Raw genomic sequence first — 21,968 nt, 5'->3', positions numbered from 1 at the left:
CCAGAGTCTGTCAAATTGCCACAAAAACAAAACTGGGTGTCATTTGGTGGCTTAATACGAGAAATATATACACATATAAACCTCTTTTTATCCCTTTTTTCTCTCCAGTAAAAAAAAAATAAAAAAAAAAAAAAAAATAATATATATATATATATATATATATATATATATATATATATATATATATATATATATATATATATATATATATATATATATATATTCTTACAATAAGATCAATTTATGTAAGAAACAGAATTACATAAACCACACAGTATTCATTCATTCATTTTTTTTTCTTTTTAAGATTTATGATTTATTTAAATGTCAATGTCAATAAGATAAAAACATACCAAGAAAATATCCTGCATAACATTTAAGTCATCATGTTTTTTTTTCTTCTTAATTTTATTTTATTTGCTTCACCATTTAAGTTACCAGCTAATTAAAGTCTTTCAGTTCTATTTCCCCAATCAGTTCAGTTTTAACACACATGCATTCATGCCTCATTAAATATTTTAAACTATGCACACATAAGTAGCCATAATACATTATCACTGCATATAATGTGTGTGCATTAAGTCTTGGTTTATAATTGAAGTGTGATCACATACCTGTGCATTCATCTCATGGTGGTTTGCGTATCACGCTGGGACATTAGAGGTGTAGTATTTCACTCTGCAAGCTGATCTATACACAATATTGCTCTGATGATATCGTGTTGTGATAGAGATTAATGCTGTGTGTGGTTTTTGGCAAAACCCAAGGATATCACATGAATAAAAATACTACACAGGGCTTGCGGTTTAGCGAGTATGTAATATCCTTCATATATATTACTCAAATTATGTGTGTGAAGTTGTAGTGGGATCAGTCAGAACTGTACAGTATGTACGTGCACACACAGACAGTTTAAAAGACACATCTCTGTGATAAAACTGCAATTTAACACTTCAAACAGACTGTGCCACCAACACCAACAACTCAAATCACAAGTAAATAATCCCAAGTAAAATGACTGTCTGAAACAAACTTATCCTGAAATGTCCCCTGTTTACTACTATAAACAACAATCCTCATGCTTTCATGCATGATCATTTTGTGATGTGAGTGGTCAAAAGGTGAAAAGGTCATTGAGATTGTTCTGAGCCCAGAGATCTGAGAAGTGAGCCGCTGTGGTTTGTCCAGCTTAAGTGGTCCGTAGTTCAGGCTGTCATGCTGAAGCTACCGTTCGCCTCTTTTTTACCTCTAATTGAATGTCACTTACTTTCTGAAACGCTCCAAATTATATAATGAGGTCATTTGCATAGCGCTGAGATTGGCTGACCTTTGCTTTTGCCAATAATTACAGCAGAGTTGTCTAAGACATTCGACAGAAATTGTGCAAAAAAAGACAACTTCTCTCTCAGAAAGGTTAGTGGAGAGCTCGGTGCTAGACTTTGCGAAATGTCATTAGAATTTCTTGGAGTATGCTCAAAATTAACAAGTGACCGAGATCAGCAATGCAAGAAAATATTTTCTTGAAAAGCAACAAGAACTGTGCTTGGTTTAAATTACGTGTGCAATTATTTCCCAGTAATTGCATTGGAGAGGTTGTTTGTGTACAGTACCAGCGTGTTGGATTGTGCGTAAGTTATTGTGTATGCAAGTGATGGAAAGCTCGCAGATGTAAAATGCTACAGGCTTGCTGCATCATCAAGACCTTTTGATGATGATGCCGGAACATTCACACGGTTTTGAGCCTCTGTGCCCAGTGTGAGCACATGGCATGTGAACTGGGACACTCTGGCCAGGCCGTGCCAACACAGCAGTGTTATTCCGCCAACGCCTACCAGCGCTGTGGGCAGAGCCTGTGCTGACCGGCCATCGCCAGAGCACTGAACATAGAACACACCACCTCTATCACAACAACTCAATAAACTGGTCAAAAGTTTCGGGGCAGTCAGATTAGATTTATTTATGTATTTTTATTTATTTATTTATTTATTTATTCAGAAAGGATGCAATAGATGTAGCAAAAGTGACAGTAAATGCTAATGTAATAAAATACTTATATTTTAAATAAATTCTGTTCTTTTCAACTCTATATTCATTCAATTTTCATCAGTCAACATGATGATGATGATGATAGTAAGACATGTTTATTGAGCAGCAAATCAGAGTATTAGAAAGATTTCTAAAGGATCATGTGACACTGAAGACTGGAGAAAATAATCTGAAAATGTTTGCTTTGCATCACATTTTATATTCATAAATTACATTTCAAAATGTGTTCAAATAGAAAACACTTATATTAAACTGTACATTTAAAGTGCATGTGTTGCATCACATGAAATTAATTTAATTTCACAATTTATTAAAATAATAATAATAATAATAATAATAATAATAATAAAGCGGTTTTAAATTGTAAACTTTATTGTAAAAATGTAATGCTGTTTCTAATGATGTTGCATCACAGGAATTCATAACATTTTAAAATATATATGTGGCGAGTGGGGTGGGACCGAGAGGCGTGGGAACGAGGAGTGAGGCCAGGTGTAGTGATTGGAGATGAGCTGCACCTGCGCCCCACCGCCAGTATCGAGTCCCACGTAGGAGATGGAAGGATATAAAACTGGAGCGACTATAGTGAAGGACGAGAGAGGACCAGGCCTGGGACATTATTTTATGTGTTTGCTTTTTATTTGTGCGCGTCAGTCGCGCTGACGCGCTGTTTTGTTTATTTTTGAATTATTAAAGTATTTTGATTGTGTGCCGGTTCCCGCCTCCTTCTTCCCGATGATTAGGGAGTTTTTATCGTTACAATATAAAAATAGAACACACTTATTTTAAATAGTACATTTTATGTTCCTGTGGCTCAGTGGCAGAGCATTGCGTTAGCAGCGTAAAAGGTTGTGGGTTTGATTCCCAGGGAGCACAGACATACTGGTCAAAAAAAAAATTGTATCCTGAATGCACTGTAAGTCGCTTTGGATAAAAGCATCTGCTGAATGCATACTTGTAAACTTATCTTGCTAAACGTATCTTAATGTTCCATTTTAAAATATATTAAAATAGAAAACATATTGCAAGTTTTATTGTATATCTATCTATCTATCTATCTATCTATCTATCTATCTATCTATCTATCTATCTATCTATCTATCTATCTGTCTATCTGTCTGTCTGTCTATGCCACTTCTCATCATTTTACCTCACATGCTGGCATGTCATAGCACCGTCATTTTGAGCGATTATTAATACATCATATCATTAGTGCATTACGCAGAATCCACTGTACACATGATGTCATACAGTATGTTGTTTAGTGCCGAGAGCTTTGTAAAGTGAAACGTGACTTGTGTTTGCTGTGCCGAGGGACAATTTTGACCAAATAAAATCCAAAACATACTATTTGTTCAGAAAATTAATTTCTATAAAAGTCAACAAATCCCTCATCTGTCAAATTAGTAATTCAGTCTCAATCCACGATATAGACTGAAAGTGGGCGGATGATTGGGTAAGAGGGAGACATGCGTTAACGTGTGGCTCTGTCTCTCTGCTCTCTGGTTTTATAGTCGCAGCGGCGCGTCACGTTTCACCTGCCGGATGGGTCTCAGGAAAGCTGCAGTGACAGTGGGCTGGGGGACCATGAGCCTGTGGGCAGTGGGCCACTCCTCTCACACCCTCTCCCTCTGGTGCAGGCGCAGGACGAGTTCTACGAGCAGGCCTCTCCGGACAAGAGGACCGAAGCGGACGGCAACTCGGACCCCAACTCTGGTAAGCCTGCTCATGTTTGCAGTGTAGCTCTAGTTACTCTCCTTCTCTCTTTGTCTCTGCTCTTCTCTGAACTTAACAGAGGAGGAGGAGCTGAGCCAGAGAGCAAGATGAATATCACAGATGATAGTTTTCATTATACGCCTTCCCACTCAATGTGTATAACAATTTAATGTTGTGCAATAACAGTTTACAATGTAAAGATAGAGTGCTCTCACGATACACAGAATGAAGTTTGCACAAGTGAATGTAGTTGTAATAAATAAGAGATGGGTAGAGGAAAAATTGCATAATTATGCGTATTTGTGCAGAAACGCAGTAGATGTGCATTAAGAGATCCAGAAGATGTGTGTAATGCTAAAAATAAGCCCTCTCAGCAATGTTTCGTTTACTGTGTTTTTGCTTTACACATCATATTAACTAGTTTCAGCGTGACGTTTCCAGCATTTCTTTCTGTTCACGCTGAACTCTTGATGCTGTGCGTAATGATAGAAGGCCTGGTAATCAGAATATATATGTGATTTAATGTATATTTATGTCAGACGGTGGGATTCACAGATACCAAATATCATGTTTATTTCAGTGTTACTTGCTCTTTACAAATATACTTTATAAATATGCTGTCTTGTATAATTATATGAGATTCGCCCATTTATACTGTGTGTGTGTCTGTGTGAGTATATCAATTGCTTGGTAACACAAATTGCTAATAAGCCAATCACATGGAAGCATTTAGGCATCTGAAGTTCAAACCGAGCATCAGAATTGGGAAGAAAGGAGATTTAAGAGACTTTGAACGTGGGATGGTTGGTGGTTGGTGGTGGCTGGTCTGAGTTTTTCAAATAATGCTGATCTGCTGGGATTTTAGTGCACAACCATCTCTAGAATTTACAGAGAAAGGCCCCAAAACAGAACATATCCAGTGAGTGGCAGTTGTGTGGGCAGACTGGTCAGAGTTGATAGAAAGGCAACAGTAACTCAAATAATCACTCGTTGCAACCAAGGTATGCAGAATACCATCTCTAAATGCATAACACATAGAACCCTGGGGCAGATGGGCTACAGCAGCAGAAGACCACACCGGGTGCCGCTGCTGTCAGTGAAGAACAGGAAACAGAGGCTACAATTCACACAAGCTCACCAAAATTACACAATAGAAGATTGGGAAAAAAGTTGTCTGGTCTGATGAGTCTCGATTTCTGCATTGACATTCAGATGGTAGAGTCAGAATTTGGCGTAAAGAACATGAAAGCATGGATCCATCCTGCCTTGTCTCAACGGTTCAGGCTGGAGGTGGTGGTGAAATGGAGTAGGGTATATTTTCTTGGCACACTTTGGGCCCCTAAGTACCAACTGAGCATCATTTAAATGCTACAGCCTACCTGAGTGTTGTTTCTGACCATGTCCATCCCTTTATGACTTCAGTGTACCCTTCTGATGGCTACATCCAGCAGGAAAATGCATCATGTCACAAAGCCCAAATAATCTCAGACTGGTTTCTTGAACATGACAATGAGTTCACTTTACTTAAATGGCCTCCACAGTCACCAGAGATTGCAAATCTGCAGCAACTGTGTGATACTATCATGTCAATATGGACAAAAATCTCAGAGGAATGTTTCCAACACCTTGTTGAATCTATGTCATGAAGAATTAGGACAGAGGTCATAAAACAATGCTCAGGTAGGCTGTGGCATTTAAACGATGCCCAGTTGGCACTAAGGGGCCTAAAGTGTGCCAAGAAAACATCCCCCACACCATTACACCACCACCACCAGCCTGCACAGTGGTAACACGGCATGATGGATCCAGGTTGACGCCAAATTCTGACTCTACCATCTGAATGTCTCAACAGAAATCGAGACTCATCAGACCAGGAAACATTTTTCCAGTCTATAAAGTAGTGTAATGGAGTTGTAGTGGAGACGAGTGGTACCCGGTGGGGTCTTCTGCTGTTGTAGCCCATCCGCCTCAAGGTTGTGCGTGTTGTGGCTTCACAAATGCTTTGCTGCATACCTCGGTTGTAACGAGTGGTTATTTCAGTTAAAGTTGCTCTTCTATCAGCTTGAATCAGTCGGCCCATTCTCCTCTGACCTCTAGCATCAACAAGGCATTTTCTCCCACAGGACTGCCACATACTGGATGTTTTTCCCTTTTCACACCATTCTTTGTAAACCCTAGAAATGGTTGTGTGTGAAAATCCCAGTAACTGAGCAGATTGTGAAATACTCAGACCGGCCCGTCTGGGACCAACAACCATGCCATGCTCAAAGTTGCTTAAATCACCTTTCTTTCCCATTCTGACATTCAGTTTGGGGTTCAGGAGATTGTCTTGACCAGGACCACAAACCTAAATGCATTGAAGCAACTGCCATGTGATTGGTTTATTAGATAAATGCATTAATAATAAATTGAACAGGTGTTCCTAATAATTCTTTAGGTGAGTATATATATATATATATATAAATTGGTGAATCTCACATGCTCAGATCATATTTCACCATTAAAGAGAACATATGCTGAATATTTAACACAGATAAAATTAAGCTTATTTAAGGACCATTTGAATTATTATTATTATTATTATTATTATTATTATTATTATTATTATTATTATTATTATTATTATTATTATGTGCCAGTTACATACAGTTCTCAGATTATAATTTAGTAAAATAATGATTGAATACTATAATAAAGTTGTTCAAATTAAATTAATAAAATTAACAATAAATGACAATAAAAAAAATGTACATAAAAGTGTAAAACATAAGATGTTTTACTATTTTAATATATTTAAGATATTTTTTAATCTTTAAAATAATGAGAATCACATAATTTGTTGAACTGTGGTAAGCAGCATTTTTTATTTATTTATGTATTCATTAATTTATTTATTTTTTCTGGAGAAAGTGCTAAATTATATAAAAAAAAAAATAATCTAAAATCCTAAAATGGTCACTGCTCAGCAAAAATATATTTTCTCGTTTCCTTTCCTCTTTCCTCTTATTTTGAGGTGAAATATGAGCTGGATCTGTTATTGACAGCTTTGTGAGAGTCATCCAAATGCCCCCCAAAACTTTAAATCAGCTAAATGAAAAACAAATAACATTTCCCGAAAAAAAAAGCTAAGGTTTGTACTATTGTAAAAAAAAAAAAAATGCTTTAAAATGAAAACGATCCTTGTAATATTGCTCATCTAAACAGTTTGAACCAGCAGAACTTCATTCTCACCTTGAGTAAAATTAGCAAAGGTCAGTCAAAAGAAGACATTTGATTTATATGTCACCACAGGGCTTGAGGTCACTTCCTGTGTGAAAAGAGCTATGATGGAAGTATGTGTATTTATACGCTAATGGTCAGTTGTGTCTCTCTGGGCTGACAGAGTGAAGCTCTTTTGGGCTCAGCACGTACTTGATTTATTTAGCGATGATTTCCCTGTTGGGGTCTCATGCGGCAAAGATGTTCAGTTTTTATATTTCCAGCCATAGCACTCCATGACCTACTTTTCCCATCACAGAGAGCCATAGATCTGCTCCAGCACCTGTTTTGCCCAAGGTCAGAGATAGTTAACGTGCGCACGTTTGTACCTCACCATTCATTTGAGTGGTTTAACTAGTTTTTTTGCACCAGGATATTCTCAGATTTTTCACGCAGATTTTTTTATTGGTCTCTAAAGATTCACTATAGATGTCACGCATGTATCCGTGAGACTTTGCGTCTTTTCTTGCTATTAATATGATATTGAAAGTGTGATCTAGTGCAGAGCGGCACAACTCAAGTGTCTCCTTTTAATTTGATGAGAGAGGGGGGAGCCCAGAAACAATCATTTGCATAAGGTAGGTGATAATTGCTCTTTTTAATGGAATTGATGGTGGTGTACACACCAATTATCTACAAGCTCTTAAGCCTGGTAATTAATTAGCACACAAATGGCCACGGTGCCATGGAGACCGGCATATAATCAAATATTGGACACACACAGGGGCTATATTGGGAGCATCGCCAAGCTCGGATGGCAGCATCAATTAGAGGTCAGTAAGAAATGAGATGAACAAATCAAATTGAGCTTCTTTTACGTCACCGGGGTCTCAGTAGCACAGGGAGCATCAAACTCCCATTTTGTTGCTCAAACTCTGCCAACTTTCAAAATAACTTTAAAGATGTGCATTGGTGTAGAATCTGGTGTGGACCTTAGGGACATTTTCCTACCAAAGCCAAAATATAACGATTAGTGATTTCAAAGATACTGACTGCAAGATAGATAACTGATGGTTTCTGGATTACAGATGAATCCTACCTCTATCAGTCTTAAATGAAAGGGGACTGTAATCTCAAGCCTGGTCCGTTGGCTTCGGTATGGATCAGTGTGCATTGATAAAGTCGGAGATGTTCATTAATTAAGCATATCAAAAGGTTCATCTAAACTCCTGCTGCTCAGACTGTGAAAGTACTGCAGTGCAGAAAAAAGTTAATTTCACTCGACTTATGAACTAAACACTCTTTGAAGTGTGTTTGCTTGTGTGTGTATTACAGATGGTGCACAAAAGTGTGTATATATACACGTTAATTTATAAATATAAAGTGAATTCCTTGCACACTGCAGTTCAAAAGTTTTGGGTGGGTACAATTATTATTATTATTATTTTTTTATATATATAAAAATACTTTTATTAAGAAAGGGTGCATTTAATTGTCTGTAAAAACTTACTAACACAACACTGAAAGTTATAGAAAATATTTTTGGAGTATCAAATCAACATATTTTTGTCTTATTTAATTTAACATATTCAATCAACAGATTTCTGAAGGATTATGTGCTACTGAAACCTTCTGAAACGTCAGCCGTGTCTAATAATATTTTAAGATACATTGGAACCCGAAAACAGTCATTTTAAATAGTAAAAATGTTTAACTATTTTTACACAAATAAATGCACTCAATGATTTCCTCCATAAACATTTCCAAATCTTACTGACCACATACTTTTGAATGCTAGTTTATGTTTTATTCTAGTAAAATATGCAACCATGAATGCTGCGACGAACCAAGTATTCCTTTAATAACATAAGGCCATATACAAGGTCACAGATTCTGTGAAAACTCAATCTACCTGAACCCAGAGTGTCACACAATGCTCTTTCTGAATAGCAGTTAACAAAAGCGGTGAAAACATACGCCTCTGTGGGTCGCCTGCACTCAGATGCCATGGAACGCTAGTTTCTAGTATGTGGAGCCATTGTGTGCCGCGTACAAATCTCTCTATGCCTGCATGCTCAGCGAGTTCAGGAAGCAGTCTTCTGTAAAAACTGGCTGTGAGGATTAATTTGTCAACTTCTGATGATCTGTACCAACCACAGGGAACCAAGGGTTCGAGGTTGTTGTGCAGATTGAATTAATCTCCAAAGTTGCGAGCATTTATCTCTTATTTTCTTTCTTCTGGATTTACCCCTGCTCTGGTGTTAAACTTGTTTGTTACCTTATGCAAAAGAACCACAAGCTCCATTTTTGTTTTGTATGCTGCTGACAGAACTGTCAACGTCAATTCCTGGCAACAACTTAAGAACGCAGGGAAACATGAATCTGAGTGGGCTCCATTTGGACTCGGTGGGAGATCCCGACATCCCGCTCCGCGTGTGTAGGCTTCAGAAAGCTGATTTCCTTCGCCACAAAAAAATATTTGAACAAAAGCAACCATCTGAGATGATAATTACGGGATACTGTTAAGCTCTGCAATTCAGGGGTTTGAGAAAAAAACAACAATTTTTGAGCATTTGTAAGGAAGTGACTTGGAGCTAAAATACGAGTCGCAGCGGCTGTGTTTGTGAGCCTTATACTTCCTTTGGTTTTCAGAGGCGAATTTATTCTACCTTTATTCTGTGCAGCTGTTGTTAATTGCGAATACATATGCATTAGTATCTAATTAGCAATTATGCAGATTGCCTAATTATTTTTATATTTTCAATCCAAAGGTATTAAGCTAGCGGATGGTAATTGTAGGTCAGCATTGCATGCGCCACTACTTTATACAGAAAAAAAAAAAAAAAAAGATGTTTATCAAGAAGATTTTTTGACACAACTTTATATGTGTAATTTAAAAGCTAGAAAGGCTCATTTTAATCTTACGGGAATCTTAAATGATTTGCAGAAGTGTTTTAAATGCTTTGCGATTTCAACGTCCTCTAGAATAATTACCCGCATTCATTCTCAGGTTGCTGTGCTGCAAATGTGCGATTTAATTTGTAATCTAATAACTCTGGGTTATAATTGGTGGTTGAGATGGTGGTGACTGAATACGCCAGGCACATATACAATAACCCATAGCTGTTTATTTATTGATGCATGATTTAATGCCTTGGGTTTACAGTTCAGTTCAGATAATTAAAGATTCAGTTGCCTGAAGCTGTATTCTCTTTGAGGGGGAGCCTGGGTAAGTGATTGGTGGTTTTAGTGAAGCACGTATAGCAGACAACCTTGAAATAAATAATAATTAAACCTTACAGTATCTTTAAATGTTAAACCACAGATCATTTTTCAGTTTTATTTGTCCTTGATTTGAGGCATGCATTATGCTGGTTGTTGCTTTGGAGTTGGTTAAAAATACATACAAAGTGAACTTTTCTTCTAGCGAGTCAGTTTGTGAGAATAAATGGGTTTGTGAATTGTACCACTTCATTCTTTGCTTTTAGTTTTGCTCCTGTTCTGGAGAGTTTGGTTTTATAAAGTGCCTTTAAATTAAACATGTACGGTTTGCGTGCTATGAGAGCCAAAATCCATTCATATTATTCAGAAGCACAGCTTCTGTTCACTGTGGACTTCATGGTGGAGTCGAATGGAAAGATGGCGTGTTTTGTAAGCATGTTTTTGACTACATGGAGTTGAATGCCAGCGTCTGTTCGTGGTCCTCCGATGTTTAGATGCCAGTAGAGATGGCAAAAATGTATCCGCTATTTTTTCATTAATTTATTTAATTTGTTACCCAATTAACAGCACTTATTACTTTTCATTTTTGACTTTAACATTTTTATATTTTTGTACAATAATGTCAGCGCAGTGCTGGGTTAAGAGCCACTGTGATACAGCACATGAATTCTTGGGTCTCCATTTTCTCATTGTGTTTCTAAACAGAATCGATAATGATACCTTAATAATTCTGTAAGAACTGAAACACTAAGTCATGGATGCTAAGCATGTTCACGCAGCTTCTATGGGAGAACATCCACACAGCGACAGGCCACACGCTTCTCAAAGAAGAGTGCAGAAAAGATGAAGTGCACAGGAAAATCAAGCAGGACAGGAAGTGGGGAGGTGCCAGGAAGAGAAGGCGCGTTTGTGGAGTAATGAGGATTCAAGGCAAACACGACTCTGTCAATCATTTGCCTTTGTGGAAATACTGAAATTAATTACTCAACGTTGGCAGGATGCCATGTTTGCCGTGCATGACTGCTAGTGCTGACAGCGGGCCAGGAGTGAGATGAATGAGTGATCGCAGGAAGAAGAGAGATTATGACTGTTTGACAGATGGATTTCTGTGTAATGTGGCAAAAAGAGAACGGTGGGTGTGGCAGAGTATTATAGTATAGTAAGGTATTGTTCATGCTAAATAACAGTCCGCTTGCCTGAGGTCTCAGTGGGTAATCATACATAACATACTCTACAACAAACATCACAACTCCTTTTTAGATATTAAGGTCAAATGAGAGCACACAGATCATCTTCTATCATCTTTCTTCTCACATAATGTAATTTAACTGAAATTATACAACAACTTATTTGGTAAGGAGTCAGGTTATAATTGGAATGATAATGTAAAACTAACTTATTATTATTATTATTATTACAAAATAAACCCCTTCATGATCATACAGGATCATGTATCACCCGAAAGGACTTATTTTTATTGACCAGTTAGCTGTGCATATTTACCACACTTATAACCTGAATATTTTTTTTATAATAAATGTATTATTATAAATGCATATAGTTTTTTTTTTTTTTTTTTTTTTTTTAACAGAAATACCAGTGAATCACTTCCATAGTCTCTGTAATGTTGTTTTCGTAGTATTTACAGTTTGTTGTTGTCTAATGGACCGCCTGGCTATAGTTGTATTTGTTTATTACGGAATGTATTTACCGACACATTTATTTTTCTCATGCATCTCCTGTTTCCTTTTCTTTTTCCCTGGATCCCTCGCAGTGCTAAACTTTAATTTTACACGGTACCACGGCAAGGGGAAGGGCCCTTTATGCAATTAACTAATTAATCTAATTACTAAGTTCATAATTAATTGTGTAATTAAAAAGATTTCACTGAGATCCCACCTACAGCGTGGAAGCACCGCTACCGCATAAAATATCAGGAATTGCATCCAGAGCTTGTGTTCACGTCGTGTCAACAGGGTCTGATTACACGAGGCGAATGAGATTCAATCAGCTGCATTTGCCTTGATGATATAATTATTTCTGTTTGATTTGTTAATGATGCTTTGAAAAAAAATATGCTTAAAAGCAGCTTTAGTAAATCTACTACATATTTTCAAGGTATTATTTACAGTAGTCAAAGTGAAGACAGCTGAGTGAGAATTTTATATATATATATATATATATATATATATATATATATATATATATATATATATATGTATATGTAATATTATTATTTATTATTATTATTATTTTCTGGTGCACGTTTGCTCCTAGAGAATGTCCACTTGTTTCTGACTTGTAATGATTTTCTTGCACTTCATGTTGTTTACTAAGATTTCAACGCTGACCATGCTCAAAATTGAGCTACAAAAACAGTTTTTTTCATGAAGAGAGTAGAAACAGTAAACACTCTAGTCTAATGGCATTGAGAATCACAATTTTAACCAATTCACTGAAACAAACAATTTGGAAGAAGCAGGGACAGACTGTTACAACTTCATGATAACTTAATATAAATGAATGTATTATTTATAAAAAAGTAATATATTTATATCATCATCACCACCAAAAGAATGGGACGGCTCACAGCAGTATGACCTCAACAATTATTTATAGTTAACTTTTTTTTTTTCTTTTTTTTTTTTACAATAAGATAAAATGTGAAATAAATAAATACATAAAATTAGTTGTTGCTAAAGTGAACATTTCGAATTTGAACTTGATGTGCTAAAAACTGTAAATGAACAAAAACAAAAAAAAAAACTACTAAAATGTATTAAATGTATACCATTTTTTAAATTAAAATATAAAAATAAAATCTATTTCATAACTTACTGTCTTCTTATTATTATTTAAATGACACTTAAGTTTTCTTGTTTGTTTTGCATTTAATTAAAATAGAAACAGACATTGAAATAAGAAAATGTTATTAAAACTAAGTCTTAAGCCAAATATATATTTTGATATATTTTGTATATATTTTTATCACACTACAAAGTTTTGTCAATAGTTTGACCTGTGGGGAATATAGTTAATTAGTGATGAGAGAGGTGTATGTTTTACAAGTGTACTATATTAAACTAGCCTATGCTAGTTGATGTATACCAGGTGTGTTTTATTTGACTTGACTTGATCTGATCTGTATGATGCTATTATCATCCCTCCCACATTTTTGGCTTCTAGCAAGTAAAGATTTCATGAAGCAGACAGATAGCAGCCGAAGTGTGAGGAGGCGGTGAAGCAAAGCAGAGAAAAAGTTACTCAAAAGGTCAGAATTCACTCTCAATGAGAGAAGAGAGTGAAACAAAGAGCAGGCAGAACACTGGTAATTTCACGATTAATATACTGATGTAAACACTAATGGAGACATTTGTTGCTATTAAACCGAGGAAGGTGCATTGGAAAAACTGGAAAGCCGTCGACACCAATCTAAACCTACAAATCAAACAGACTCTGTGTCGTACTCTATTCACAAACTATACTAATGCGTGTTTGTTCGGCTCACATGTGCTAACCACATCAGATTGACGGTCCAGATGTGAAGCGTCTCGGCCTTGATACCGTTCGTAAAACGAGACGCAAACATGCTCTTCTGCTTTGTCAACATTTCATGGGAGCTCACAAAGAAAACAAACAGGCAGAAGTGTGATTGCGCGCGTGTGGGAGTGTGCGAGATGATTTAAGCTCTTACGGGAATCATTCCGGTGCGGTGTCATCTCTCGAACAGCGTAACAGCCTCTCTGCTAAGTGAAAGTCGCGGTTCAGAGTTCGCTTTTCTCTGATGCCCACCAAAGCAAGGTGTTAGATGTCTTCTGTGGCTTTGAAAGACTGTGCATTCATTTATATTTAAATCTTTCATCTCTGCGGTGAATAAAGTTGCGGAGAGCTGTTTTCAACCCTTTTAACATTTGATTCAAAACATTAAGTGGGAGCAGCAAAGAGTAGCAAGGGAAGATGTTTACTGATGCTGGAGCAGGAAGCGTGCAGGTGAAAGATATGCAGTAGGCTGACTGGATGTGAACTGGTGGGTTTGTGCTTGTGCACGTGTGTGTGTGTGTGTGTGTGTGTGTGTTTGTGTGTGTGCCATGACCAGTGGTTCTTTGTGATGTCAGGATGCTGGACCGAGCACTCCGCGGGCCAAGGGTGTTGATGCTAAATGCGGAGAAGAGAGATTGTTATGTTTTCTAGCATGAAAACGGAACCACTTTTACCATCCATCATTGATGAGTTTGAGAAGATGGGTAATTCCCTCGCCATGCTTCAGAGCCAGGTATGGCTCACTGGATTGACACACACACACACACACACACACACACACACACACACACACACACACACACACACACACACACACACACACACACACACACACACACTCTGTTGACTCTTACCTTATGCGAGCTGTTCTTCAGTTCATGATCGGGATATATACTGTATATATGGCAGCCGTTTAAGTTGCTATATCTACATAAAAGCCTTTAGTTTTATGTGTTTGATAAAAAAATACAGTAAAAAAAAAAAAAAAAAAACAACTGCTTTAAAATATAATTAAGACTTAAAATAACTGTTTTATTAGGGGCTGTAGCCCCTATTGTAGCTGTTGGTTTTCTTATACTTGAATCAAATTATATTATTTGAATTACATTATATTTTCTAATGTAATCTATTTTATTCTAATTAATTAATTAATTTCTAATTTTCAGCTTCATTACTCCAGTCTTCATTGTCACAGGATCCCTCAGAAATTATTCAGATATGCTGATTTGCTGCTCGAGAAACATTTCTGATCATTACAGGTTTTTTTTTTTTTTTTTTTTTTTTTTTGGTATTTTTGGAAATTGGCATTAGAAACATCTTTATTCTTTTTTTTTTACATTTCTACGCACATCTGGCTGTAGCAGACAGAGGGATACAAAAATAACAATGAGCCTGAAACATTACATTGTATGTCCTTCCAGTAACAGAAAGAAGCACTTGGCCCTCATGCACAAGGGCTCCTGTAGGATGTTGGCCCCTTCCCGCCGTTTGACTGTCCCCTCAGGCTCAGTGCCTGCCACTGCTGCCCACTCTACAGGACAGGTTCTGCCATCATATTCTGCCCATCTGCCACCGGTCACAAGCAACACAAAAGCATCCTTTGAAGGCATTATGTTGACAATCCGTCTCAACAATAAGCCATTGTTTATTGAATTACTGGAGGTATGTCCTGCCAGTGGTATTCAGATCCATTTAGTAATATGAATTGCAGACTTGGGATTCACTTCTAACGGCCATTTACTGCTGGTCAATAGATGACATTGGGCTTCTACATCAATAGTGCAGGGAAAAATTCTGGGAATTTCTGTAGAATCTCATAGGAAATATAACAATATTTCTTAGTGACCTGCTCCAAACACATTAGCATTTACAATATGTTCCCACTGATTATTTACTTATTTAAGAGCTCCATATGGTGTAGCAAAGTCGTGCATGAATGCATAGACTGGTTCCCTGCTGGAAAAACATCAGACATTATACTGGTTTGTGTCATTTTTGTGCTCTGTTGCTTTACTAACCAGCACAGCCATACATTTAACCATCAAAACTAAATATGATTTTTGTGGTGAAGCTGGCTGATCAAAAAAAAGCTGTGCTGGTTGTTTAAGAAGCCGAATGAGGACACCAACACTGTTATATACTGTAAAATCTATTCAGGAGATATTAATTGTGAATGCAATAGACTTGCCCATCCACATGAGGTTTGAGCCTCTAACCAACTGCTGCATTTCATAAATACTGTATAGAGAACACATGGTGCACGACCCAGGCACATATGTGAGGTCGTATGGAAGCATGGTGCATATGGTGTACATGATTTTAAATGTATGTCTGGTGTAATGTTGGTTAATATGGCAGCTGTGCTTTTTTTCTCAGGTTCTTTAGCATTTGGGAGCTCTGGGAGATAAAGGCCTTTAATAGATTTCGGTCTCCAGAGAGTAACGAGATGAGCTGAGAAGTCACAAAGTGAGAGAATGAGTTGTGAAGAAATAAGTGCGACTTGATTTCAGCTAAATTGCTAACGGATGCCTTAAAGAATCTAAATTACCTTGTTATTACCTGCAAACAGCGGATGTGTGTGTGTGTGTGTGTGTGTGTGTGCAGATGCAGTGTTTCTCAGTCGTGGGCTGTGATTGCCTTGTGGTCCAAAATCCTTTTTATCGCGTGTGTGTATATTGAAGCTTTTTATCGCAGGACAAGTGATCATATAATGATAATCTTACAGATATATGACAACATATTACTGTTTAATCACATACATTAGTGTGCTCTTTATTGAAGCACAGAATAGACGCCTCATTGGTTTATACTGGCTGATCACAATAATGAGCATCATGAATTTATATCTAACTCCGGTCAGGAGGAGCATCTACGAAAATAAACCAGAGTTATCTTGCTTTAACTCATCTCTTACTGTCTGCTTGTTGCTTCCGCATTAGACGAAGAAGAGGTGCATAAACGCCATCGTAAAGCCTTGTTTTAGCGAGCAGCTGCCGTTGTTAAGGTTTACGTTATTTGGGTGAGCCATTTTAAATCTAGTCTAAAAAGGGCTCATTGCTATGCAGTATGAAAGAGGCCTGTAGATTTCCTCCCCCCTGTTGGTGTGCACATGGTGCAGTGTTGAGAGGTGTGATAAGGAAGAAGCTGGCAGGGGGCAGAGTGACAGATGTTAGCCCAGGTTTCTCTGGAAAGAGCACTAATCCGCTCTCACCGCGGCTAACCGAGACCAACTTACCGAGCGCAGCCAAGTGCTCTGTCTGAATTTGATATTAAAATGAAATTGTTAGCACATGCATTATGCTTTGAGCAAGCGACTTGAACGCACCACTGGAAATCTAAGTGATATTGCTGGTGTTATTCCAGGATTTATTATGGTTTATTCCGGAGGATGAAAGAGCTGCATTAGACAATGCTCCCAAAATAGACTCGTAATGCCAGTGTATTGTATTTTAGTCTAATTGTTTTTCTTCAAGTGCTGATCTAAAATGACTGATGTGAAGAATTTCTCTTTGAGTTTGTAAGTAATCTTGAATATGTTTTATCATGTAAATAAATAACTGTATAACCTTAGTCAATTATTAAAGTATCACATGGGTTACATAAGCTGATTTATTCATTTGTAAGTATTTGGGATATTAAGAACAAGTGGGAAATGTGCTGAATGTTTAATTTCGTCCAAGTGAAATTAGCAAAGCAGTTAGACTGAATTTAAACTGGTTTTAATAGTGGAGCCAGGCAGGTTGCGCGTGCATCTCATCCATATTGCCAGATGTGCTCGTGACCTGCGGTGCGGAGCTGTGCGCGAGTATAACCGAACATTACGAGACAGAAGTGTAAACGGCTCCTCCGTGAGACGCGGCAGAGAGGAGCGAATATGAGAAGCTTTCATAGACACAGGTTGTGTGTGTGCTCTTCTCAATTGGGAATAGCGAACAAACATTATCAACTTCTATCAAATTAGAATCTTTTGGGGAGATAAAATTCATTTACTAATGAAAACATATAAGAATATATATGTTATTCTCTAGTAGTGAAAGCAGAACTGATTAGGGAGCTCTTGATATGTGTTGTGACACAGCTCTTGTAAATTAAAGTCACCTTTTTTGTTTGGTGTCTGTCATTTCGAAGCAAAGTAATCTCATATTACATAAGTTTTCCTTTAGTATTAATTTGCCTAACTATGGACCCTGCAGATGACATAATCACACACACACACACACTTTTTTTTTGTGTGTGAACTGTCCCTTTAAGTTACTCTATACTATGAATCTGAATAAGCTTTAGAATTTGATCATCCAGTAGCCGTGTATCATTTACCTTGGACTGCATCCTTTGCATTAGCATCCTAAACAGCTCAGATACAATCAGCGTTTATATAAGTTTATGGGCGTTATTAGGCCCTTGTCCATTATTTTGGAATGAAATTATATTGACAACAGCCTTTACCCATCAAAGCATCTCGATTGCAAATAATCTGAATGGTAGCTCAGGTAGACCTTTCCATTAAACTGATTAAAACTGTCTGTGGACCCCTGTCCCATGTTCAATCAGTGCTTAAAAAAGAAGATCATCTCATGTTGTGTCTCATTTCAAGTATATTAGCGGCAGTCCCTTTGAAATTAGAAAGACAAATAGTCCACGATTTAAATTAGGAAATTAATTTTGATGCATTAGGAGGTATAATGATTTCAATTTAACAAGGTCAAGGTTGAAGTTAATTAGATCCGCAAATTAACTGAATCTTAATTGTATACAGATTTAGACATGTTTAAGGTAATGTGAGAGTTTGCACTTCTAAATATAAGGCATTGCTTTGGCCTTCACACTTAGCAAACTGTCAAAACAACACAAATTAAAGAGAAACTTAAGAGAAAATCTTACAAAAATTCAAATAAATAATAATAATTTATTACATGAGAATTTTATCATTATTATTATGAACTGTGTATTGTGTTTGGTAGCCTTCTTTGATGGGATTTTTTTTCTTCAATTGATTATGATCTTAATGAAATATAATACAAAATAAAATCAGGGTGTAAATAACATTTTTATTTACAATTATATTTTTTAAGATTTATTCCTTGTTTTGGCTATTTTCATAGCTAGCAATTTAAGTATTATGCATACAATTAAATCAATCATAAATCATACACTAAACATTTGCATAATTTGCTAAATAAATAAATAATACAAAATAATGCAATACTGTTATACAAAAAACAGATCAGTGCTGTCAAATGATGAATCATGATTAATCGCATCCAAAATAAATGTTTTTGTTTACATAATGTGTGTGTGATTCTGTACTCTTTATATTTAATATCTGTTAATAATTACACAAACATGCATGAACATATTTAAGAAAACTTTATATTTCTATATGAAATATATGTATACAGCATAATATAAATTATATAAATATAAATATATACATGTAAATACATGCACATATTTTCAAAATGTGTGTATTTACATATGCATAATAACTATTCATAATATACATATATTACATTAACAGAAACTTTTATTTTGGATGCGATTAATCGCAAATAATCGCTAATAATCATGTTTCCCCATATATATATGGGGAAACATGAGGCTCTGGCTTCTTGTAAAGGTTGTTGTGCCAAACTACTTTGAAGAGTGTAACTTTTGTCGCAGATAGGGAATTTAGAAAATGAGATACAGAGGAATGGAGGTGGAAAATACACACTCCATCAAGCGGAGAGAAAGAAGGATGCAGACAGAGACAGTTCATGGAGGGAGGGTTTTTCATATCTCTCTAACAGTATCTTTGGACGCTCTTCCAGGTGAATTCTCTCCAACACTTCTGCTCTTACTCACAGATAACACATTCAGACTGGTGTATTCTTTTCCTTACCCAAGAGCTTTCTCTTTTTTATTTTATTTTATGTTATGTATTTATTTTCAGAATCAGAATTGTTAATTCACCAAGTTTTCACTTATGATAATGTATGTGTGTGTGTGTGTGTGTGTGTGTGTGTTTGTTTAGATTTGCCATAAAGAAAATTAACTTTTTTTTTTTCATTTTTACTCTATTTAAAATAAATATTAAAAGAATAATTTTAATCCAAAGTTGCTATAAAAGTAACTCAGACATTGTCTTGTAAAAAAAAAAAAAAAAATGCATTACCATACTAGTTACTTGAAACGTGTCTGGGTTATGCACCCCAAAAAAAACAAAAAAAAATAAAAAAAATAAAAAAAAAACACCTTTAGGTTAAATTTGAGCCCTTATTTTAGGTGTGAGGCGGTGAGTTGAAGGTGTTGAAAACTAGCAGTAGTGTTTTATTGTTCCACCGAGTGCAATAGAGAGCGTTTAACAGTGGAATTGTTCAGTTTTGATGAAATCCATTGCTAGAGGGGAGAAACCGTTCTTGTACTCTGCAGATGCAGGAAGGTGAGAACATCACAACATGCTACACACCTGCCTCAGAGAAAACCGCTGTACTTCCCATAAAATGTCTTATCTTGCTGTTCCAGGGTGATTTTAACTGGAACTTTCGGCTGCTTGTGGTTTCTCTTCCACCACTGGCACTCATTATCTAAATATTATCAACCTCAATAAATAGATGACAAAATGATGACAGGTGGATTGAGGCTAGTTGTACAACCTCCAAAGAAATGCAGAAAGCGTCTCTGGAACAGTCCGACTGTCACCGCAGTGTCTTTACGTAATGTTATGTTAAAGCTGTGGTCTCCTGGGCTTCGTCTGACTCACCCAGCTCCACGCTTTCTCTCTTTCTTCTTCTTCTGCGGTGGTTTCTCACTTATGAGAGACTTACAGTAAAGCGGTTATCTTAGCATTAGCACTCTGTGTGGAAGAGTGTGGCTGGTTGAGCCGTTTCTTTAGAAGAGGCTCACCTTAACCCCAGTAAGCTGATCAGGGCTTCACAGGTCTGTCCACATATACACAACTCACAGAGAGACACATACATATAGAGATCACACATTTACACCCTTAACTAGATGAGTTTATGTGACAGGATTTGTTCAGCCACTATCTTAATACGACAAAATGATACTGAGCTATGGGTCCTTTAACAAATTTACCTGATTGCCATTATTACATTACAACAAAACTCTGGTTTCCAGACATCTGAATGATATAGTCGGCAAATATGTTTATGAAACTATTTTTATTTTGTTTTGGTCTTTGTAAATGGCTTATTCAGAATATAAACAAGATACATGGATGGGAGAAAGCAACTCCATTGCAGGCTTGTTTGCTATTGTTGTTTAAAAATAAATAAATAAAATCAGTAAAAGACACAAACTATTTGTGAGCTGAAACAATTACTGTATATAATTACTAAAATTTAAAAATAAGCATTATCAGTTTTCCTATTAAATGTAGGGATGTTTTTTTTTTCTTCAAGTTTTATTGTAATAACAGTATTTTTATTTTTTTGGTTAACATTTGGTTATATATCAGTCAAATTGGGCAACACATAAATGTAACTGATAACAGTAAAAAAAAAAATAATATTGTGTGTTAAATGTAGTTTATTCCTGTGATGCATTTTGTTTTAACACATATGTATATACTGTCACTTTTGATCAATTGAATGCATTCTTTCTCAATAAAAATTGCAAGAAAGAATGAAAGAAGTCTTACTGGCCCTAAGCTTTTTAATTCCAATGCTAATACAATACACTACAATACATTGTTCTTCTTCTTCTTCTTTTATTTTTTTCATTATTTAGTTTTGTGTGATGTGTGATGTACAGATTTTGGCAATTTCAGCAACATTTTTTCAAATAATGTTTTGCTAAATATGTCAAGTTGCTGTTTAGTTTGATATGCTGTTATCTGATGCATTGACATTCAGACATTTTGAAGTATGACTGAAGTTTTTAAGCACTTGTGCAGCTGTATTTAGATTCTAGTCTCTCTGTAAGTGTGTATGTGTGTGTGCACTACCATATGGTTTGTGGTTCACTTTTCTATCACGGCTCAGAGCTCTTGCCACCCTAGTAATTGCATCCTCTTGTGTGCTTGGAGCTTGTCCAGCGCCTGCATGTGCGTGTGTGTGTGTGTGTGTTCAGCTTTAGAAGGTTTCAGTGTGTAGACAGTGGATTTTCTCATCATATGTTCCCTGTCTCACATCTCTCACCACCATAATTTCTTATAAGTCCTGTGTCCTGCTTAATGTGCTTTTTGTTGCAATGTAGTCAGGAAATAATATCGCATGGCAGAAATGTGATATCGAAACAGGAAATGT

At 36.4% G+C, this 21,968-nt stretch overlaps 1 protein-coding gene across 3 annotated transcripts in view; it reads left to right on the top strand.

The window, feature by feature from the left end:
• Positions 1–21,968, top strand: part of pcdh9 (protocadherin 9) — a 267,663-nt gene that overhangs the window by 181,238 nt on the left and 64,457 nt on the right. For 2 of the 3 annotated variants that reach the window (XM_026256296.1, XM_026256295.1), the window contains one exon: positions 3,561–3,762. In XM_026256296.1, the coding sequence (XP_026112081.1) occupies positions 3,561–3,762 (202 nt within the window). The remainder of the gene's footprint in view (positions 1–3,560; positions 3,763–21,968) is intronic. The other variant, XM_026256297.1, reaches the window with a different exon arrangement.

The sequence above is a fragment of the Carassius auratus genome, chromosome 6 (genome assembly GCF_003368295.1).
Source record: "Carassius auratus strain Wakin chromosome 6, ASM336829v1, whole genome shotgun sequence".
In the NCBI taxonomy this organism is placed as follows: domain Eukaryota; kingdom Metazoa; phylum Chordata; class Actinopteri; order Cypriniformes; family Cyprinidae; genus Carassius; species Carassius auratus.
This window is presented reverse-complemented; position numbering and strand designations above follow the sequence as displayed.